At 42.3% G+C, this 24,327-nt stretch overlaps 1 protein-coding gene across 1 annotated transcript in view; it reads right to left on the bottom strand.

Moving 5' to 3' along the window:
* LOC149255556 (alpha/beta-Hydrolases superfamily protein) overlaps nucleotides 1-24,327 on the bottom strand; it is a 618,887-nt gene that overhangs the window by 468,700 nt on the left and 125,860 nt on the right. Inside the window, exon 2 of the mRNA XM_089455075.1 lies at nucleotides 24,041-24,274. Coding sequence (XP_089311201.1) covers nucleotides 24,041-24,274 — 234 coding nt within the window. The remainder of the gene's footprint in view (nucleotides 1-24,040; nucleotides 24,275-24,327) is intronic.

Below are 24,327 nucleotides of genomic sequence, written 5' to 3'. Positions count from 1 at the left end.
GCAGTGCAGATGTAGTGTTGGCAGTGTTACCCACCATTTTATGGGTGATATCCCTAGGACAAATTTTTTTCTCCAAGATGAATCTCAACCAGCAACCAGCAGCTAGCTCATTGTGCCATTTCTCCGCCACCTAAGCCAACCATGTGGTCCCTCACCCATCTGCCATGATCATATGTGTTGTCACTTATTGCAAAATGTGTTTTCAGTTGTCTAAAGAGTAAATGAGCAGAGAAGTTTGCAGTCATCTTCCAAGCCTTAAAAGGTCTCAAAGCCTAAATTGGACCCTCTCCATTGGAAAGTTCTCTGGACAAGATTTCCAATGATATGTGGAAGTCCAAAAATGGATTTCTGGATCAAAAGGTATGGTTTCTGAAGTTTCAAGGATTGAAGCCTTGTGAAGGCATATCAGAAATATCGGAGATCGCATGTCAAAGGTCCAAGAATATCGGAGATCGCATATCGGAGCTCCTGGCACATCGGCGATCACATATTAGAGGACCTGGCATCGAAGGTCCAGCGACATCAGGCATATCGGCGATTGCAGTATCAGAGCTCGGAGGAGAGCGACGCATCGCAATATCGCAACATTGGAACTCTTGAACGTGTGAACCTTTAAAAAGTTGTGATATGGGAAAAGTTCTGATAGTGTTAAAAACTAAGTTACCGGAAACGCTTGAAGAATTTGCTAGAAACGCGGATCCCCGTTTCCGATACGGAAATGGATACGATCCTTGTCCGAAATGCTGTAAAAACGTTTTTGTACTGTTTCAAAAAATCGGAAACTTCAGATTTGGAATTGGATACATTTCCAAGGGTTTTAAATTTTTTTGGATCCATTTCCGGAAATCCAGAAACGGATCCACGAAAATCGTGATCGGAATCCACCCTTAAAATGTTAAAAAGCATGAAAATTTGTATAGCCATAAATAAATAATAAAAATGAAGAAATCAGATTTGCAAATAAACTCACTATAAACACAATCTCATAACGTCTCTTCTAAATCTTTAGAAACAACGACACTCCATATATTTGTCAAGGATTCTTACTAAGAAAAAGATAGATGTTCAAAAATGCAAACAAAAGGGTTTGATGAATGTCTTCGTAAAGAGATTTATTTGAGCGATTAATTTTCAGTTTGGTTAAGGTTTGTTAATTGTCAATGATTTTGCTCTTGATTTCATAAATCCCTCCAATATAACAAATCTTCTCTAGCCAATCTTTTGCCTACATATAGTCAAAAGACCAAGCTGACATTGAGAAGATTGAAATGTTCAAATAGGTCTTGACAGAATATCCCAATGATCCCATGGGCCTTTTAATTTCCATGCAAGAAAGATAGATATCATCATCCATGCATGACACGTTCTTTGAAGGAGTTCGACCCAAAAGCACAAAGGTTGTAGAATTTCTGATTACATTACTAATGATGATGATAATATGTTGAATGTTATAATAATCACTAATGATGATGACAATGTTTATGCTGAATTGATGATGATGATTTGTTTATGTTGAATTCATGACGATGATTATGTATTTTTAGATATAGATTCTAGATTCTAAAAGATGAATGGTAATATATATATATATATATATCTATATATATATATATATATATATATATATGTTGTTTCCTTGCCATATCGTATCCAGATTTTTTGAAAATTTGTTGTATCCATTTCAAACCCCGTATCTGTATCCGTTCCCATATCCATTTCAGTGCAACTTAGGTTAAAAACCGTCGGGGAGCGCCGATAAGGATTAACAAAGGATTTCCTCACAAAACCAAAGGCGGACGTGCCCTTTTCTCTCTCCTATAGCAGGACACGTGGCAGCATATGATTGGTTACGGTAAAGCTACAGTGGCATCTAACGTTAACATGATGTGGCAGTATGGCAGGACACGTGGCGAGTAGTTTTGGCGTTTTGAGGGGCCTAAGGGGGCAAATTTGGGTGACACGTGTCACCACTCATGAAGTGCCACGTGGAGTGATGACGTCATATTGGAGGTCGACATATTGGAGAATTAGAATGTCGCAACTCCAAAGTTATTTCCCCAATTGAAAACCTTCGATGAGAGGGGCTCCGATATTTGGCTAGCGCGTGGTCGAGAAGAGTTTAAAGAACCAAGGGGCGCAAAGCACTTTACAAAGGAAAAATGGTCCCCTACAGGAACAAAATGCCCTAGCACCTTAAGGCTAAGCAGCAGGTCACAGCCCTCGGTCCTATGATGAGAAATGCAGAAAGGGGCTAAACAAAAGGGGCCAAGGACATCGGAACTCATTGTTTTCATAAGGTCCTATAAGATTAAAAGTCTCGATGAGTTAAAGCTCCAATATTGCACTATGGCTATATTACAGGGCATATAGGGCTCCAATAGCGTAATGCAGAAGTGTTAAAATATGGATGGGTCGGAAGTTGCAGTATTGAATGAAGGGCAATAGGAGTTGGTAATTGAAAAAGGCTAATCCTGTGGAAGACTCTGTAACAAGAAACCAAGGATAGGATTGGTAGCAGAAATGAATTCAACTGCTTCGCATGCACGTCTTTAGCAAGTTAAACGGACATATGGGACTTAGGAAGCAGTTAAGGCGAAAGCAACAAGTGAACCAGCCGAGCAACAAGAGAGGCACATCATGGCAAAGACGTGGCCTGATCAAAGGCGATCACATGAATGGCAGGGAGATATTTTCCTCAACCATCAATTAGTTTTCCCTTTTGTCTATTATTTTGTAATTTTTGCATTTTCAAGAACGAAATCAAATCCGATTGTAATGATTATGGGCAGCAGAACCATCGCACGCCAAGACAACTAGTTGATCAAACAACTGGAGCTCAGCTGAGATATTTTGTAACTGTTGTTCAAAGCTCCCCTCTCCTTATAAATAGAGGAAAGAAAGACTTAACAAGGATTCCAGAATTCTGCACCCAAGAGCCCAGAATTTTGCGGTTCCAATTTGGTTCAATTAGCTTGTTCATGAGGGACTTGAGCGATACAATTGCTAAATGTAATGGACTGGTGATTTGGACTCCATCTTGAAGGATTAATGAAATTGTTTTGTTGATTCCAATCAGAGCAATGCATAGTATGTTTTCCCTTCTGTATATCACTTCATGTATGTCTTTCCTCTTCTGAAATAATGTAATGAAGCTGTTGGTTTCACTCTCATTTATGGTTGTATGTTTGTTGCTAAGTAGTAACAGTACCTGTGTTAACTACAAATTTACTTGTGTTATTTAATAGCCTACAGTACCTGTAATGTGCACAAATTTACTTAATGTTATTTGGTGACAAATGTATTAATGAGGAATAGAGTTTGAGACCTTAATTCGCGTTCCACTCTTTCTGCCTTTTCATCTCCTCACTCTTCTAAATTTATGTTGGATATTGTTGCCTAGGATTATGTGTTCTGTCTAGCCCTCTGCATCAATTTTCCTCCTTTCCTTCCTCCTGTTCACCTATATTGTTTATTTGTGGTAGCATCGGATGTGCTCTAGCCATGAAAATTGGTGGAGAGGCTAAAGCACATAAGATCTCCAAGACCCAGATATGGTTTGGGAAAATTCCACTCGGTTGGAGAGATATTAAAATAATTAATATTTTTAATGAGGTTCCTAATTCTAAACTTAGGAAAATTAAAATATTAATGGGTATTAATATAAAACTGGGTGAGAATGTTCTAAATGACATGGATCAAGCCAAATCTAATCTTAGCCGTTGATTAGGGACTTAATCTCGGCCGTTGAAGGCTCAACAGGAAAAGTATAAGAAGAGGCTTGAGGGTCAATTGGAGACACACCATATTAATCAGTCATTTCAATTTTCTGGAGCGGGGTTTGCTGAGAGAATCGAACCAGTGATATGTTGCAGCGAGGGGCAGTTCGGCACGAGGCCGAGAATACATAGCAAAGAGGCAAAGATAGTTCCAGAGAGACGGTGCAGAGCCTAGAGAGGCTGACACAGAGGCAACTGGGTGCTACGCAGAGGCAGCTGGGAGCTATGCAAAGGCTAAAGAGGCCAACGTGGGTGACACAGAGGGTCTAAGAGTTGACGCAAAGGCTTCAGTAGCTGTGCAAAGGCTAGCAGAGCTGACGCAGGGCCAAGAGGCAGCGCCAAAAGAATTTTCGTGGGGAAGACTAAGTGCTGGTGAGCCAGGAAGGGTGACGCAGTCCCTGCAGAGTGACGCAAAGCAATAGAGAAGCTTGGAGCAGCTTTCGTTGTCCAGCTAAGGAGCTGCCATTGTTGCTGTGGGATCGTTCATCCAGTGATTGATTAGCCGGAATATCTGTCTCCGAGGAGAGGTACTACTACCGAGGGCATTCTCTGTTGGGTGAGCCATTTATGGCACCCTAGATGTATTCAGAAACTACATAATAATAAAACCCTCATATCTGTTGCACCGATTTTCCCGCATTGGGTTTTTCCGAGGACGATTGTCCAAAAATAACGGTGTTCCTTGTGTGTTTGTCTCAGTTATTTCAATTGTTGATCTGTATATGTGTTAAGGCTGCATTTGTGTTTATTTCAGTATTTATATTTATAAATAACTTGTTAATGGAATAAACTAGTAAGAGAAATTAAACTAGATAATGCAGTAGGGATTTCTAACGTGTCAGACTTAGAAATTTAAACATGGTATCAGAGAATTGCAGATCACAGGAGGAATAAAGGCACCAGCAGTAATCTGAAGAATTTGCAGCAATAGAAATTGTCCCGAGAGATAGTGTTGTTCCAGAGTAGAAGCAACAGAGAAGAAGTGACGCAGAGGGCTTGCGTCATCATTTCGAGCTAGGAGGAGGGTCAACGCAGAGGCAGAGAGGGGCAGATCAGACCTACGCAGTGCTTGGTCATCTTTCTCAGCCAAGAAGGATTGACGTTGTGGCCAAGAGGAGCAGATTTTGTCGTTGCTGGGATTGCGCAGAACCTGAAAGGCTCAGTTTCTTCAGTTGTCGGGGCTTGGGGAGCTGTGGGCAGATTGTGATTGAGAAGCTGGTGGGGTGTTGTTTCTGTCAGTGCAGAACAATACCTAAGGGGATAGAACCAAGGTAGAGGGAGTCGCTACCTTGACGGATTTCTAGCCAAGAAATCCAGATCTGAGTTGCAGTTGCAAGGAGGATTGGAGAGGAGCGATTCGACATTTGGTGGGAGGATTTCCAGCAAGGAAATCAGGACTTAGAGGGAGATTTCCAGGAGGGAAGTCGAAACTCAGAGGGAGTCCAGAAGAGGAGCTGAAATGGTAGTGAACGGACTGAGGGATCAAGACAGGTTGGACGGGGCTTCCAACTTTGTCATCTGGAAGGCCAGGATCCTGGCAATCCTGGATCGACATCGCATCAAGGACTTTGCCTTGAGAACCATGGCTATCCCAGTCGACCCAGCTGAAAATGAGAAGTATGAGGATGCAATGGCGAGAGTGAAGTGCATGATCCTTGACACGGTCAAAGATCATGTCGTACCACATATTGCTAAAAAGAACACAATAAAGGAGATGTGGGATACTTTGAAGACCTTGCATCAGGGCTCTTCCATGCAGCAAAAGATTCCACTGGAAAACCAACTACAGTCGTATCAGATGTAGAAGGGGGAGCAAATAGATCCATTCCTTCTCAAGTTGCAGGAGAATTGCGACCAGCTCACTTCCATCTACACCGGATTCGGAGTTCATGGTGAGGACTGCCCTGAATGCAGTCTCTAAGGAGTAGGAGACATTTGTCCAAAGTATTTTGGGCAGGACTACTCTTCCAGGATGGGAGGAGATGTGAGCGGCTCTTTGCCAAGAAGAGATCAGGCGGATGACCAAGGCAGGGAGTAGTGGCAGGGGAAGTCGAATCAAGAAAGAGGAGGAGGAGGATGCAGCTCTAGCATTTGCAGGACAGCAAGGGAAGAAGAAGAAGAAGGACATCTCCAAGGTGAAGTGCTTCCATTGTGGGGAGCTGGGACATTATGCATCCCAGTGTCCCAGGAAGAAAAGCAAGGGAGAGGCTTCCGACTCCAAGGCAGCTCCGGCTAAGGTGGAGAAAGAAGTTGAGACTGATGACGACTGTGCTATGAGTGCTCATGCACCTCTAGAGAAGAGGTGGGGAGACATCGAGTTGTAGTCGAGAGGACTACACACTAGGGGCAAGATCCTTGAGGTGCCCAAACTCTTGGATCATATCCGGCTACGGGAGCCCTTAACGACAGTAGTAGAATGACAAAGGTTAGGTGGAGCAAAGTGTAGTGGAGCAGCGAGGCAGTGCTTGGGTGCAGAAATCTGAGGCATCGCAGTGGAGGATGCAGCGATGCGAGAAGCATAGAGGTGTATGCAGCAATGCAATAGTAGCAGAGGGAGCATAGTATAGCAACAAAGGCAACTTCAGTTTCATAAGGTTTCTAGACTGACCAGGATGTCAGTATTTGGGTAGATCAGTTACTTACTTCTCGGTAACTGAGTTGCAGTGCAGCAGTTAGCAGTGGCAGTGCTATGGGCAGCATATTGAGAGGGAGCTGCAGTACAGATGTAGCAGTGGCAGTGGCAGTGTCATGGGCAGCAGTACAGGAAGCAGCAGTGCAGATGATGTGAGGCAGCAGGCCAAGCATCAACACAGGTATCAGTGCGAAGGATCAGTGTGATGTTTTAGTGGTGGAGCATTACTAGAGCACATTCCTTGCTAAGAGGAAGTGTTGATTTGTGGTAGCATTGGATGTGCTCTAGCCATGAAAATTGGTGGAGAGGCTAAAGCACATAAGATATCCAAGACCCAGAAATGGTTTGGGGAAATTCCACCCGGTTGGAGAGATATTAAAATAATTAATATTTTTAATGAGGTTCCTAAGTCTAAACTTAGGAAAATTAAAATATTAATGGGTATTAATATAAAACTGGGTGAGAATGTTCTAAATGAGATGGATCAAGCCAAATCTAATCTTAGTCGTTGATTAGGGACTTAATCTAGACCGTTGAAAACTCAACAGAAAAAGTATAAGAGGAGGCTTGAGGGTCAGTTGGAGACACACCATATTAATCAGTGAGTTCGATTTTCTGGAGCGGGGCTTGCTGAGAGAATCGAACCAGTGATCTGTTGCAGCAAGGGGTAGTTCAGCACGAGGCCGAGAATACATAGCAGAGAGGAAGAGATAGTGCCAGAGAGACAGCGCAGAGCCTAGAGAGGCTGACGCAGAGGCAACTGGGTGCTACACAGAGGCAGTTGGGAGCTACGCAGAGGCTGAAGAGGCCAGCGTGGGTGACACAAAGGGTCTGAGAGCTGACATAGAGGCTTCAGTAGTTGTGCAAAGGCTAGCAAAGCTGACGCAGGGCCAAGAGGCAGCGCCGGAAGAATTTTTGTGGGGTAGATTAAGTGTTGGTGAGCCAGGAAGGGTGACGCAATCCCTACAGAGTGACGCAGAGCAGCAGAGAAGCTTGGAGTAGCTTTCGTTGTCCAACTAAGGAGCTGCCATTGTTGTTGTGGGATCGTTCGTCTGGTGATTGATCAACCAGAATATCTGTCTCCGAGGAAAGGTACTACTGCCGAGGACATTCTCTGTTGGGTGAGCCATTTTTGGCACCCTGGATGTATTCAAAAACTGCATAATAATAAAACCCTCATATCTGTTGCATCGATTTTCCTGCATTGGGTTTTTCCGGAGACGATAGTCAAAAAATAACGGCGTCCCTTGTGTGTTTGTCTCAGTTATTTCAGTTGTTGATCTATATAAGAGTTAAAGTTGCATTTGTGTTTATTTAAGTATTTATATTTATAAATAACTTGTTAATGGAATAAACAAGTAGGAGAAATTAAACCAGATAATGCAGTAGGGATTTCTAATGTGTCAAACTTGGAAATTTCAACATATACTACAACAACAATGTTAAGCTGCCTATTGTTGTGTGTCAGCCACCAGAACCAAGACATTTCTCTTTGAGATTAGCCATATTTACCCCCTGAGTATTTAGATCTATGTGTTTGCTTGAGTTTACCTTGATGAAGGACTATTGAACCAAGCCCCTGAATTATCTTTTTTCAAATTATGTGACATATGGAGTGCAACAGAAATCCCTATTGATAATATTCAAAAGAACTCCTCTCGGATGCCCTAGGCACTGGTCTCCTATCAACCCAGAGGTTGTCTCTAGGAGGCTTCTATATCTTCTGAAGCAATTGTGTGACAAGAGATAGAAAAAGCTATAACAGTATGTTTGAAGGTGGGTCTCCCGAACCTAAAGGTATGCCTTGTCATTTGATACTTGAGTATTGTAGTTTTCTTATCATGGGCACTTCTAGGCATGAATTAATGGGGGGATTCAGCAAAAAGAGTGGGCTAGGTCTGTGCTCTTGTCCCTTAGACCCCTTTTGGATGTTAACCTTGGATTCTAGTCCCGTGGGATCTCTTTTACTGACCATTTGGCTTTAGGGGTGGTATTTCATGGGAAACCCTGATTTTGGTTGCATGGTCCCACTCCTTCATCCACAAATATTACTCCATTTCCACTCATTTTTACTCCATTCATTATTTCTCTCACCTGGGCCCACATTCCTCCACTAGGTCTTGATTTGGGGTAGCATCGGATGTGCTCTAGCCATGAAATTTGGTGGAGAGGTTGGGGCACATGAGATCTCCAATACCCAGAAAGGGCTTGGGCAGATTCTAAACAGATCAGGAGATATTAAAATAATTAATATTTTTAATGAAGTCCCTAAGTCTAAACTTAGGGAAAATAAAATATTAATGTGTATTAATATGAATCTGTGTTAGAGTGGTCCAAAAGACATAGACCAAGACAAATCTAATCTTAGTTGTTGATTAGGGACTTAATCTCGGCCGTTGAGATGTCAACAGGAAAAGTATAAGAGGAGGCTTGATTCACTAGAGCGGGGTTTGCTAAGAGAGATAGAATTAGTGATCGAGAGTTGCAGCTAAGGGGCATTGAGTACAAAGAGACAGAGGCAGAGATAGTGTTGGGAGAGCAGCGCAGTAGGCAGGGAGAGTGACACAAAGCCAGCCAGGGCTCATGCAGTGCCACGCAAAGCCAGCAGGGAGTTGCGCATAGCCTCAGAGAGGCCAACGTTGCTGACACAGAGAGCCATAGGGCTGACACAGGGCCTCCTAAGGCTGACGCAGACCCATCCGGGGTGATGCAGGGCCAACGCTGGGCAGAGAGGGGTTGACGCAGTCCAGAGAGAGGCTGACGCTGGGGTTTCTGGGGCAGATTGGTGCTGAGGAGCTGCCGAAAGGATTATCCGGGGTTTCAGCCAGGAGATTTGTCAGAAACTGAGAGGTATTACTACCAAGGAAATTCTTTGTTGGGTAGGCCAGTTTCGGCACCCAAATTGTACTCTGATATTGCTTAATAAGAAAACCCTCATATAGCTGCACCGTTTTTCCCACATTGGGTTTTTCTGGGAACATTGATCCAAAAATAATGGTGTCATATGGTGTGATTGTTTCTATTTCCTTTAGTTGTTGATCTGTAATATGTTGAGCATGCGCTAGTGTTTATTTTCAGTATTTACATTGTAAATAACTTGTTAAGTAAAATAACAAGTAGGTAGGAATAAATTAGATAAAGTGCATGGAGGGTTTCTAACTAAGTAGACGTAGAAACTTCAACATGGTATCAAAGCGTGATTGCAGATCACAGGAGGACTCAAAGACATCAGTCGAGCGGCGCAATAGCAGCAGAAAACAGTTGTCCCGAGGTGACAGAAGTTGTTTCTAGCAGCGCAGAAGACAAGAAGTGTCATGCAGAGCCAGCCAGAGCCACACAGAAGAATCTGGGAGCTGCGCAGAGCCTCAGAGAGGCCAGCGTTGCTGACACAGAGGGTCAGAGGGCTGACGTAGGGCATCCTAGGGCTGACACAGACCCATATAGGGTGACGCAGAGCCAGCATGAGGTAGAGAGGGGCTGACACAGTTCACAGAGAGGCAGTTGTTGGAGTCTAGAAGGCTGCAGAAATATTGCAGAGTGGAGTTGGTGAGGTACTGTAGTCAGAACAGTACCTGACAGAGCAGGGCCAGAGGAGTTGTTACCGAGGGTTTCTAGCCGAGGAACCTAGATCAGCAGTGCAGTTGCACAAGACGATCAAAGTAGGGGGCATCTCGACAAGCGGCAGAAGGATTTCCAGGAGGGAAATCAGGACTCAGAGGGAGTCCAGAAGAGAACTTCCAAACGGGAAGTAGAGACTCAGAGGAGTCGAACAGAGAACTTCCAGGAGGGAAGTAGAGGAGCGTCATGGCACTACACGGGGTAAGAGACCAGGATAGACTGGACGGAGCATCGAACTTCGCAGTCTGGAAGGCCAGAATCTTATCAGTGCTTGACAGGGATCGTGTCAAGAACTTCGCCTTGAAGGTTATAGCTATCCTAGTCGACCCCAATGATAATGACAAGTACGAAGAGGTGATGACGAGGGCCAAGTGCATTATCCTTGACGAGGTCAAGGATCATGTGGTACCACATATAGCCGAGAAGGAAACGGCAATTGAGATGTGGGAAGCTCTCAAGAACCTGTACCAGCATACTTTTGTGCAGAGAAGAATGCTGCTCGAGAACCAGATGAGGTCGTATCAGATGAAGAAGGGCCAATCGATTGACACCTTCCTCAGAGGACTGAATGAGATTCGAGACCAGTTGACTGCTATAGGAGCGATACCTGATCAGGAACTTATGGTGAGAACAGCCCTGAATGTTGTCTCAAAAGATTAGGAAGTGTTTGTCTAGAGTATCCTGGACAGAGGGACTCTCCCACCTTGGGACGAGATGTGGGCAGCTCTTCGCCAGGAAGAGATCAGACGGCAGTCGAAGACAGGTAGCAGCAGCAAAGGGATCAAGGTCAAGCAGGAGGAGGAGGAGGATGTGGCCCTAGCATCTAAGGGAAAGCAGGAGAAGTAGAAGAAGAAAGATCTTTCCAAGATCAAGTGCTTCCACTGTGGGGAGATGGGTCATTATGCGACCCAATGTTACTTGGGAGCGGGAGCGGGAGCGGGGAGCGGGAGCGAAAACGGGAGCGGGAGCGACCATTTTCAGAAGCTCCCGTTTGGGAGCGAATCCCGAGCGATTTTTTAAAAATATATATATTTTTATATTTTTTAATTTTTGATACATATATGTCAACAAAAACATGTAGAATGATGAATTAGATATAAAAAACATAAAAAAGCATAGATTGAACCATATAACAACAATCATCTAGAAGTTATAATCTTCATCAACCACGTCCGCAAGTTAGTAACATAGTAACATACAACATATTGAGTCTCATGATTCATCAATCTTAAAGTTTCAAGCTTTCAAAATTCAATATATAACATTTACCATCATTGATCACCAAAGTTGTACTTGTAAGCTAAGTGTAACCATTACAACAAATAATATCTAACATGAAATGAAATGTTATAAAATGAAATGAAATGAAACAACTTTCAACTTTCATGAAGCATCATATTCATAATTCATTACTAATGAGTTATAATTGCCAACTTCAAACTTAAATTGTCATATATTGTTTAAAAAAATATCATAATAAATATGAAAGAGTCAATAGTTATAAAAGCTACTAGAAACTAGAAAAGAGAAGTAAATCTATTATCTATTTCTTATGCTTGGGCTCTTGCCACCACGAGAAATGTCTAATTTTTTAGTCTTGTTGCAAAATCAGGATCTTTGTCATTAATATCACCCTCCAAGCATTAATATCCAGAGGTATCTTTGTCATTACCTTTGTATCTGTATAGGGATCTTTGTCATTAATAGCACCCTCTAAGCATTAACATAAGATAGAAAAAGCATAGCATGTCAAGTCAAGATTTTGTTTGAGTGATGCGTACATTTTTAGAAGGGTCATGATAGAGGAGTTCGACAACCAATGTCACTAACATCAAGGTACATAGAGGGATTGGTACTCTTGATTAAATATGAGTTCCATACCCTAATACATGACAAAATTCAATGGAAACATTGCAATCCCCAATCCTGAAATCCTGAAAAACTGATAAGTCTGCTGGATTTTGAATGAAATCTAAAATTCTACTTTCTCCATATGAAATCCAATGAGGACGAAACCACTCTCAAACATCCTGAGTCATTTCATGGTAATGTTAAAAATTTAAGTAAAAGGATGAAAATGAAAATTAAAGAAAATGTCACTTTTACTTTAAGAATTTAACATTACCATGAATAGCATATCAATACTAGGGCCTAGACTTGATCATTAAGTTGCCCCACTCAAAAACTATTTGTTTCTTTCAAAAAAAATTGCATTTCGAACATTACTACAAAAAAAAAAATGCAAAAAAAGGCAAAACGCTCCCGAAAACGCTCCCGAAAAGGCAGGGAGCGAAATTTTTTTTAGGGAGCGCGCTCCCGAAATCGCTCCCTTTTCGGGAGCGATTTCGGGAGCGCGCTCCCGACCCGCTCCCGAGTCGCTCCCGCCCGGAGCGCGGATCGGGAGCGGGAGCGAGGGGGGGGGGGCGCTCCCCGCAACACTGATGCGACCCAATGACAAGGAAGAAGAGTAAGGAGAGTCTTCCGAGACTAAGGCAGCGCTAGCACGGGCTAAGAAGGAAATTTTGACAGACGATGACTGTGCCATGAGTGCACACGCACCACTTGAGCGGAAGTGGGGAGACATCAAGTTGTAGTCAGCAGACTACAGGCGATGAGGGGCAAGATCCTCAAGGTACCCAGCCTCTTGGATTAGACCTTGCTACGAGAGCCCCAATAAGGAGTAGCAGGACAGGCTAAGTGGGTAGAGACAGAAACAGATGGAGCGGCAGAGAGAGCTACAGTGCAAAGTCCCAAGACAACGCAGAGCTAGTAGGCTGCAGCAGTGCGAGAGTTACAGGAGTGTTGCACCAGTGCAGGAAGGCACAATGAGGTGTGCAATGATGCGAGATGCAAGGAGTTGTTGCAGCAGCGCAGAGGTCAGAGAGAGGGAGCACTTGTCAGCAGCAGAGGGAGCTTCAGCATCAGTGGGTGTTTCCAGCCCAATAGGGAGGTCATTTGAGAGATCAGTGACTTACTTCTCAGTAACTGAGTTGCAATGCAGCAGTGGGCAGCACAATGCAACATGATGAGAGGAGGTGCAATGCAGATGCAATGCTGGGAGGAAGGACCAGCAGCAGCACGGATGCAGAGGGAGCTGTCGTACAGATGTAGTAGTGGCAGTGGCAGAACCATGGGCAGTAGTACAGGATGCAGCAGTGCAGAGGATGTTGGGCAAGAAGGCCTAGCATTAGCACAGGTACCGATGTCGGATGATCAGAGTAATACTCAGTGAGGAGTATTGCTAGAGCATAGTCCTTACTAAGAGGGAGTGTTGATTTGGGGTAGCATCGGATGTGCTCTAGCCACGAAATTTGGTGGAGAGGTTGGGGAACATGAGATCTCCAATACCCAGAAAGGGTTTGGGCAGATTCTAAACAGATTAAGAGATATTAAAATAATTAATATTTTTAATGAAATCCCTAAGTCTAAACTTAGGGAAAATAAAATATTAATGTGTATTAATATGAAACTGTGTTAGAGTGGTCCAAAAGACATGGATCAAGCCAGATCTAATCTTAGCCATTGATTAGAGACTTAATCTCGGCCGTTGAGATGTCAACAGGAAAAGTATAAGAGGAGGCTTGAGGGTCACTTGGAGAACACACCAGAGTGATCAGTCATTCTATTCTCTAGAGCGGGGTTTGCTAAGAGAGATAGAATTAGTGATCGGGAGTTGCAGCTGAGGGGCATTGAGTACAGAGAGACAGAGAGCAGAGATAGTGCCAGGAGAGCAGCGCAGTAGCCGGGGAGAGTGACACAGAGCTAGCCAGGGCTCATGCAGGGCCACGCAGAGGCAGCCGGGAGCTGCGCGGAACCTCAGAGAGGCTAGAGTTACTGACGCAAAGGGCCAGAGGGCTGACACAGGGCCTCCTAAGGTTGACACAGACCCATCCAGGGTAGCGTTGGGCAGAGAGGGGTTGATGTAGTCCAAAGAGAGGTTGACAATGGGGTTTCTGGGGCAAATTGATGCTGAGGAGCTGCCGAAAGGATTATCCAGGGCTTCAGCCAAGAGATTTGTCAAAAACTGAGAGGTATTACTGCCAAGGAAATTCTCTGTTGGGTAGCCAGTTTCGGCACCCAGATTGTACTCTGATATTGCTTAATAAGAAAACCCTCAGATAGCTGCACCGATTTTCCCACATTGGGTTTTTCCGGGGACATTGGTCCAAAAATAATGGTGTCATATGGTGTGATTGTTTTTGTTACCTTTAGTTGCTGATTTGTAATATGTTGAGCATGCACTAGTGTTTATTTTTAGTATTTACATTGTAAATAACTTGTTAAGTAAAATAACAAGTAGGTAGGAATAAATCAGATAAAGTGCATGGAGGATTTCTAACTAAGTAGACTTAGAAACTTCAACACTAGGTCCACATAGGGTTAGCTCTCCCCTTCTCCTTGACCACACCTTGGGTCAGGCCTAGAATGATGCCCCGGAGGTTGATGCAGCTAAAAAGAAAGGTAAAAGCATAATTGGCCACATTCAACAGGAAAATGTACCACAAAATGCAAAAGATGGTCGGGACAAACACATTTAGCACGTGGGAAAAAGCCAATACATGAGCTCTACCCCATCATCATGGTCATCACCCTGGTTCCTACAAGTTCTATGAACCTCCTTCATCATATAGGAACCCATGATTGTCCCAATCCCTGGTGGGCAATGAACCGCCCTACCTTAAAAGGGGATATCCGCTGCTACATCTCATACATCATGCTCTTACCCTTGAGCCCCGAGCAGTTAATCAAAGAAAAATCATAAAAAGGAAAAAGGCATATAAAGAAGGGTGGAAAAATCAAGGTCGAGGCACCTCATGTACCACGATTTCTCCCTCCTATACATTATATACCCAAGTGTGGGCTTCCCTTTTATTAGCTACCCTTGTACCCTAGCATGTGGCCCAAGGCTACCCCTTCTCATCCCTATTCCATTCACCTCTTTATCACATGCCACCACCTTTTAAAGGATGTACCTTGGACACATTATCCCCTTTAGAAGTAGAAACCACCTAATAGAATACTTGGTTAACCCCATTTGGAGTTTGGAGACATTAGCACATCCCGAAGCCCATTATGGAAGGGCAGGCCATTATGAAGTCCCCACCTATGGTCCATGGTTTGTAAGCTCTTTTACTTGACTTCCTTGATGACTTGTTTGTACTGTTAGGCTAAGGGACGCATTGGATCTTATGCAGGATTGCATATGGTCTCCATCTTGGGTTTGGTTTCCCTATATGGAGTCCTAACGCTCCAAAGGGCTACATTGGCACATGTAGGGTGTGTGTTGAGAGCCATGGGCCTCCACAACAGTAGAAAACACTCCATGGATCCCCAAGGATGTTCAGATATTGCTCGAGATTCACCTATTGGACGAGGAAGATGCACCTGGTTCACCTTTGCCCAGTCAACCCCACAGATGTACCATGCACTTAGTTATTGACCCAGACTTGTAGGATGATATGGCATCGCCTACACCATCATCGGAGCCCTTACAGATGGTCTACAGGCATCTTCAACTCATTTGGAGACCCATGAGGCTATTATTGTGCCCCCACACCCACTGGGAGCACCACAGGTTTATTGTTTGGAGAACAAGGGCCCACCCCCTTGTCCATCACTTTTAAGGGTCTTATTCTTCATTATGGCACCTATGGAACTCACAGGCCTCTTGGAGGGCCCTATGACATGTATTGTTTATCATTTGACCTCTTAAGAGGATTATTATTTTATTTATGAGTTAGTTTGGTGGCTTGTCACCAAAAGTTAGGTTATTAGCACATTATTTTATTTTTTGGGCTTATGTAGGCCTAAGAGACTAATTCAAACTCCTAATTAGTGTATAAATACAAGTGAAATGATTTCATTTTCTCATCATCACTTTGGATTGGATCTCTCTTCTCTTTAGAGAATTTCGCACTCTTTTTGGGATGAAAAATTGGAGCATGGATGAATTTTGATATTTGGATTGGAGTATTTTCACCTTGGAGCTTCTTTATTGTAAAATTGTTGATGGTTGGATATGTTCTATTACATGTAAGTACACACTTTTAATGTTATTCTTGTTTTACTTTTGTCATATGCATTGAATGGGATTTTGCTATAATAGGGCTAATTGTTGCATTGCATAATTGCAAACCTGTGGAATTATTGTTTCTATATAGCATCTCTCAATGTTTGGACCATGTATGTGAATGAAATGCCTAGGCATAATTCCATCGAGGAATTTATCTTGATAAGCCATCTCCTTTGCCAAGCGAAGCATAAAAGTTTTGAGGTCTTTTCCTCTTGCCCTAAGGGTTGAGCGAAGAAGTCTTTAAGGCCTACTTGACTGAAATACAAGGTCCTTTCTCATCATTATCCTAGACTCCATTCTCCCCAAGGATTAAGGCATTGATCCTCCAATAGGTGGTCACTCAACGAATACTTTTCTTCACCTTTCCTCTCTCTTCTAGGTCTAGCCAAGTTGGGTCACCTAGGGCATCATTTCCTGACAAAATAGCCCAAGAAAAAGTTCGATCTCCTAGCCTCTCTTGCGTTGGTGTGTCCTCAAGGCCTCCTCCAATTTTGAAGCCATTTCGACAGTGGAGTTGTGAGATAACCCAAGCCCTAGCTCCGAGATCAAACTTTTCCCTAGTGCTCCCAAGGCTAGTGCCTCATAGGATCAATTTGACACCTTCAAGTGAAAATTCTTGCTTTGATCCTTTCCCCCTCCTTGTCTGGGTTAAGAACATCATTGGTTGCTAGATTCTTCCCCCTTAACCTAGGTTGGGTCCACTTGGTCCCGTGTGGTCCCACACCTTTGAAAAGTCAAATATTCAAGAACCATTCGGAAGTCAAGTCCAATAAGGATTCCAGGATTGGGAAACTCCTTCATAAGGCATATTCCTCTAACCCAACCCTCAAATCCTCACCTCCTCATCCTAGAACTCTTGTACCTTGCTTAACAAACAAGTAAGCTCTATTCTTAAAACTCTTCTAGGAAAAGGATTGTTAGGGTCGCTTCATATCCATTGGTTGATTCATCCTTCACAAGCGACCTTCTAGATAACGAGTACCCTCCCATCAGTTAAAGTCCGTAAAGAATAGGGAGTCTTAACTGAGGTGATAGTGGGCTAAGCCTCTATCATTGCTCTTTGATCTAGTAGTTGTCCCTTTAGGAGTCCCTTTTTGCCCCTTGCTAGTTTGAACGGTAACAGGTAGCAGGTCAGCAACAACATAGGTGTAGCATATATCATGTCGGGTGTGTGTTATATTCTTTCCATGACTAGTTGCACGCGCAGGGGTGGGGGGGATAAACCTCCTTGTTGGTTGTGCCAGGAACAATAGGGGGTCACAATGTTGCACTCCTTGTCGGGGGGTTTACAAGGGGGTGGTAGCCCCCCTGCACAGGGTTCAGGGCAACACCCCGGGGGAAATTTTTTGGACCCTATATTAGGTGGGTGGACCTACCTATGGTTTTGTGCATGGGTTTTGCACATGGTTTTGGGCATGATGATTTTCTGCCCATGGTATTTTGTAGATCTGGTCAAGGGAACTATGATTATGTTCTAATCCAGGGTTAATGGATTGGAGTTTATGAATGCTTCGGCATGTATATATATGTATTGTAACATTGAAAGGAATATAATGAAAAATCAATCTGGTAGTCCTAGTTTTGGGATCCAGGGGAAAATCTCTGTGTATTTGTTTTATGTTCTTGCCATTGTATATTTTTTGTTTTAAGAATTCGTTTGCAGGTAATTGTTGTACAGGGTTAAAACCTACATTTGGTATCAGAGTTGTTTTGGCTTCAAGGGGACGCCTTTGCTGCTAAGGGGTTTTGCTTGGGCTTGTGGTAGACCTTGTTCAGTGGGAGATCTGCGGGATCGATTCTTGTGGTGAGAAAAGATGGCGAATAGTGGAAAGATAAGGATTGATAAATTTAATGGTCAGAGTTTTGAGTTGTGGAAGCTCAAGATGGAGGATATGTTGGTGGATAAAGATCAATGGATCGCGGTAGATCCGGGTACTAAACCAATGACAAAGAGAACAATACGGTTGTGTATCTCAGATTCAATATTGTTGAATGTAACAAGGGAAGCTACAACGAAGGATTTGTGGGTCAAGTTAGGGACTTTGTACCAATCTAAGTCTCTGGTGAACAAATTGTTCCTACATAAAAAGTTGTATAACCTGAAGATGAAAGATGGAGACTCGCTGACAGAGCATCTAAACGCCTTTAATATTATGGTAACCCATTCCAGTAGCAGGGAGAGATTTTCAATTGCAGATGTTGCAGTTGTAGCACAACAAATGAGAGGGAGTTGTAGTCCAAATGCAGTGTTGGCAGCAGTATAGCAAGGTCAACAGCAGCACAGAGGCAACGTATATCAGAGTTGTGCAGCTATTGGTGGGCAGCAGCAGCCAAACATCAGCAATGTGACAAGAGATGATACAAAGACAGGGTGTTTGGACAAAGTGTACAACACTAAAACATATTGCTCGCTAAGAGGGAGTGTTAGTTTTTGTAGCATCGAATGTGTTCTAGCCACGAAATTTGGTGGAGAGGATAGAATACATGAGATCTCCAAAACCCAAAAATCGTTTCTGGAAATTCCACCTAGAAGTGTCTCAATTAGATTATTAACCATTTTTTAAATATTTCTTAAGTCTAAACTTAGAGAATATGGTTAATTAATCAATATTAATTGAGATAAGGTGAGAATCATCTAGAAACTCACACGGATCGATCCAGAAATGATCTGAACAATTGATTAAATTTAATCTTGGCCATTGGAGTCCCAACATGAAGATATAAGAGGGATCGATGTGTTGATCGAGAATACACCAAGGCAAATACTTAGTTGCCCAAACAGTTTGATTTTCTCAGTAGCAGTAGCTCAGCAGAGAAGATAGAGCCAAAGGGTGAGTAGCAGGTGGAAGAGGAGGGCAGCAGCATTCCGAGAGGAAGGTTTCCAGTCCCTGGAAGAGGCAAAGGAAGGAAGGCCGAAATTCTCATAGGGCCAGCATAAGCTTTGCACAGAGGGTGATGCAGGAGGCTTAGCGCAGAGGCTAGGGAGGTAATTTCAGAGGCAAAAAATAGATGTGGGTGAGAGAAAATTCTCACGATAATTTTTCCAGTATTTTTTTCTTCAGATTAGATCACCAGTTGGGCATCTAAATTATTTTACTCGGAATTGCTACTAAAGAATAATAATAAAACCCTCATCTATTGCATCGGTTTTCCCGCATTGGGTTTTTCCGGGGACAATTGTCCAAAAATAACTGTGTCAAAATTCGTATGTGTGCTAGAATTTCTCAATTTTCAGTGTTTTATTTTCCTCAGTATTTTTTATGGTGAAAATTGCAATTGTGATTTTATTCGTTGTTTGCCATAGCAAATAGACTGCATAATTAAGTTTTCAATTAGAAGGATAATTTCTAGTTGTTGTAATAGATAAAAATTTCACAGTTCCAGTGCAGGAGGACAATGTGAGTTGTCAGGAGGGAGCATAGAGATTTCCCATAGGGACACCAAGGCTCAGAGGGAATCTAGTTTCAAAGGGAGAAGCCCTACGGAAGCCAGTACTTCTGGATCTGGAAGATCAAACTCATTATTGCAGTGGTTGCAGCAACAGTGTGGAAGCATCAGAAGAGCAGTAGCAACAATAGTATGAGTAGATCAGAGTTCGCCATGTATGCAGTTATACCTCCAAGAGAGAGGTGGGGCGATATGGAGTTATAATCCCAGAGTTGCAGAGGTTTGGGCAGGGTCCATTGAGATGTCCTCCTCATGGATCATTACCTTGCTACAAGGGCCCACAGTATTCAGTGGGAGGATGGATCAGTGTCAATGATGCAATCAGATTCCAAAGTAACAAACTAGTTGCAATCAGGTGTTGAGGAGCGCAATGCAGTGTTGACAACAGAGCGAGAGGCTCAGTTGCAAAGTCAACAACAGCGCAGATTCCCCAGTAGACAATGCAGAGGTTAGTAACATTCAAATGCTCAAGAGATAGATGCAGCACAAAGGCACAGTTGATTCAGTATCTTGACGCTTCCCAGTTGCAATAGTTGCACTTGCAGGAACAACAGATGAGAGGGAGTTGCAGTGCAGATACAGAGTTGACAACAACATAGCAGAGTCAACAGTAGCACAAATGCTAGTTTCAGTAGGATTAGATGTGTTCTAGCCACAAAATGTGGTGGATAGGCTAAAATACATGAGATCTCCAAAACCTAGAAATCGTTTCTGGAAATTGCACCTAGAGATGACTTAATTATATTATTAACCAATTTTTTAATGTTTCCTAAGTCTAAACCTAGGAAAACTAGTTAATTAATCATAATTAATTAAGTCAAGGTGAGAATAGTCTAGAAACTCACACAAATCGATCCAGAAATGATCTGAGTTATCGAGTAAGATTTAATCTTAGCCGTTGGAGTCCCAATATGAAGATATAAGAAGGGATCGATGTGGTGATGGAGAAGACACCAAAGTCACTTGGAGAATTTGATTTTCTAGAGTAGCAGCAGTCAGTTGTTGGAGAGTTCGAGCTTCAGTGAGGAAGCAGAGACAGTGAGGGGCAAGGACAATGAGGTTGGAGGAATTTTTCCAGATCCAGCGAGTACATTTGCAGAGAGGTCAAGATTTCTCCAAGAGGCTGCGCAGAGGCTACGTAGAGCTTCAAGAAGGTAGTTCGATTTGCTAAAGAGGGCAGACGTTTTCAGTTCCAGAGGCCGAGAAGGAGTCCCAAAGTGCCGGAGAGATGTTTTCCCAGCCAGTAGCAGGCAGGACGGCTTGATTAGTGGACAGTTAGGGCAACACGTAGAGCAGGCAACTTCAGAGTAACACAGAGCCTGCGCAGGCCCAATAGGACAACTTGCTTTTCAGTGCTAGACAAGAGTCGGAATTTCGAGAGTGAGGATAAATTTCCCTCTAGTATTTTTTCCAGTATTTTCTCTGCAGGATAGACAAATTTCGGCATCCATATTATTGTACTCAGAATTTCTCATTGCTGCTTAATAATAAAAACCCTCATCTGCTACATCGGTTTTCCCAAGCTGGGTTTTTTTCGGGGACAATTGTCCAAAAAATAACGTCGTCATTTTTATGTGTGTGAGCTAGTGTTTTCTCAGTTTCCAACGCTATTATTTTTGCATCAATTTATTTGTGAAAATCACAGTGTGAATTATTTGGTATTTGTTGTAGCAAACTACAAATAAATTGCTAAATGAAATTAACAATTAGAAAAATAATTTCCATTTGTTGTGATAGATGACATTTTCACAACAGATGCAGCATCAGAGTTGCGCAGTGGTTGGTGGGCAGTGGCAGGAAGTCACAGTGGCCAGACATCAGCAGCATGACAAAGGGTGATACAAAGATAGGGTGTTGTAGCAGCAATGCAACACTAGAACACCTTCCTCGCTAAGAGGGAGTGTTAATTTTTGTAGCATCAAAGGTGTTCTAGTCTCGAAACTTTGTGGAGAGGCTAAAACACAGGAGTTCTCCATAACCTAGAAATCATTTCTAGAAATTCCACCTAGAAGTGTCTCAATTAGATTATTATCCTATTTTTAAATATTTCCTAAGTCTAAACTTAGGAAAAGGGGTTAATTAATCAGTATTAATTGAGAAATGTGTGAATCATCTAGAAACTCACACGAATCGATCCAGAAATGATCTTAGCCATCGATTATGTTTTAATATTGGCCATTGGAGTCTCAACTGGAGATTATAAGAGGAGGTTGATGGGTAGATGGAGAACACACCAGATGCAGATACTCAATGATCAAGGCAGATCGATTTTCCAGTAGCAGGTGATTCAACAGTGAGATCGAGCCAGTGATTGAGTAGCAGGTGTCAGAGGGGTAGAGTAGCAGATTTCCGGAGGAGTTTCCAGTTCTAGAAGAGTCAAGAGAGAGGAGGCTGAATATTTCTGCAGAAAAGGGCCACACTGCAGGAATTCGCGCGTGACTGTAGGAATTCGCGCATGATCGCAGGAATTCACATGTAATTGCAGGAATTTGCGATTACAGGAATTCATGCATAATTGCAGGAATTCACAATTACAGGAATTCACGCGTAATTGCAAGAATTTGCAATTACAAGAATTTGCAGTTACAGGAATTCACAGTGGATTTGCAGAAGGGAGAAAATTTCTCTAGAATATTTTTGTCAGTATTTCTCTCAGATTGGATTGTCAGTTGGGCATCCATAGATTGTACTCATAATTTCAGCCACTGCATAATAATAATAAAACCTTCATCTGCTACACCGCTTTTTCCCACATTGCGTTTTTTGAGCACTTTTGTCCAAAAATAACGATGTTATATTTTTTGTGTGTGTGCTATCAGTTTTCAGTTTATCTTCCTCAATATTTTAATTTGGTGAAAATTGCAGTTGTGAATTATTCGTTGTTCGTGTGGGCTAATAAATTGTTAATTAATTTACAATTAGAAGAATATTTTCCAGTTGTTGCAATAGAGTTGAAATTTTCACAAAGTTTTACAGTCAGGGGGTTCATCAAAAAGTTGAATGAACCATATACACGAAGACATTCTAGTAAACTAGTGGTTGCAGCAGTTAGGTACCCATGCATTCTGATGGATGGTTGCTCCTTTGTATGGATGTTGATAGTTTGGTGATGTGTGCATGATCAAGGTACTAGATGATAGTATTAGGATAGGCCAAATATGGACTTTTCTATTGAGGAGGTTCTTCAAGTCATAGTGAGACATTTGCTACATAGAGGAAAACAGATGAAGATTAAGACAAGTAGTCATTAAGGGGGAGTGTTGGAGTATATAACTCCTACTTGTCTTAGGCATGATCACATTTGTCGTTGTTTTTGTTATTGGTCATGATTAGGTAGAGTTCATCTCTACAAACAGAGTCTAGTTTATAGGAGGTGGTCAGATCTAGTTGGTTTGAGATATATTCTCCAACTAGTTAGCTTCTTAGACTAGTGTGTGGTTGAGATATTCTCTCAATTGAGTGATTATGTGTCTAAGACAGTTTGTCTATCTTAAGACAATTTTCATGTATTTACATTCGTACTAATACATTGTTCAACAGAGCGCTCAACATAATTTTGGCATGTAATAAGTGTCTACTCTCCCACTCTAACCTAAAGAACTAAAACAAGATGCTCATGTCTCGGGCTTTATCACTCTTAAAAGACCATTTAAAGGCACTTTTGGGGATGAGGAGTTTATTCCGGAGCGTGCTTTGAGTTCTATGGCTCTTAGTGCTTCTAATTTTCAAATGTACTTGTGATCCTGATTTTAATACTCAAAACCAGATTCGGTCCAACTTAGAGGATGTCAAGTTGGATAATTTAGATGATGCAGAGAGTATAATGAAGAGGAATTATGATGCTTTGGGTTGGGGTCCTTTACTCAAACTTTGCAGCTTTGACATTTGAGCCTGTAGCTTGAATATGTTCAGTTTTCTACAGTAGCATGCTATATATGTTGTTTCCTAGGCTTATGCTAAGAGTGAGCAGTGGTGCAGTTGGTTAAAAACCCAAGCTGCTATGCTACAGATTCGATTGTGAGTCACAATGGATCATGAATCAATAAACAGTGGTGTTTACCATGCCCATGTTATTATCATATTTCATTGCTTGTTCCATGATTATCTACTGATATAAGTTTGTGATATCTTATGATTTATATCTATATATTTGGTTCCTCCATAATCTAAAGCTTGTTTCAATAAATTATTGACACTCAATTAATTTGCTTAAAAGGGTGGTTTCTGTTTAAATAAGGCTTCAACTTAAAACTAACGGTTTAGCCTACCTCTTAGCCTATCAGAACTGTTTGGTCGGTTTTTGTAGAACTTCTTTGGGAAACACACAAAGGCTCTACTCATTCTTCTACAATACCTTTTGTAAATTTGCAAGAGCTCCATGCATATTCAGATTCTTAATTCTAATCTGTATTTACAGCTCTTCATTCTCGCCTATATGGTTCTCATTATTAAATGACTTGAAATCCAAAAGGTGCTTAGGAAATTGAACTCAACTGGCAGAATTACAGCAGGCCGATAGCTTCCTAAATTCTTGGCATTCAGTTCTGTTCCGACTGAATCAGACATGCATTGGCATTGCCCTCCGTCTACAAGTAGTCTTCTATTAGTACCCTTAAATTCAATGGGTGATCTTTGTAGAAGGGTAAATGGCCGCATGGAAATCACAGAAGATGTTGCTATGCATCCCAATTCAGAATTTAGCGCGTACTCTGTTTTTGGTAATAGGCTCTATTTCATATTTAAAGGCAATATATTTGTGCCAAGTGGCAAAAGCCACACCC

Source organism: Pinus tabuliformis, chromosome 7 (genome assembly GCF_031772625.1).
Source record: "Pinus tabuliformis cultivar Carrire ecotype Pingquan chromosome 7, CPIR1, whole genome shotgun sequence".
Taxonomy (NCBI): Eukaryota; Viridiplantae; Streptophyta; class Pinopsida; order Pinales; family Pinaceae; genus Pinus; species Pinus tabuliformis.
This window is presented reverse-complemented; position numbering and strand designations above follow the sequence as displayed.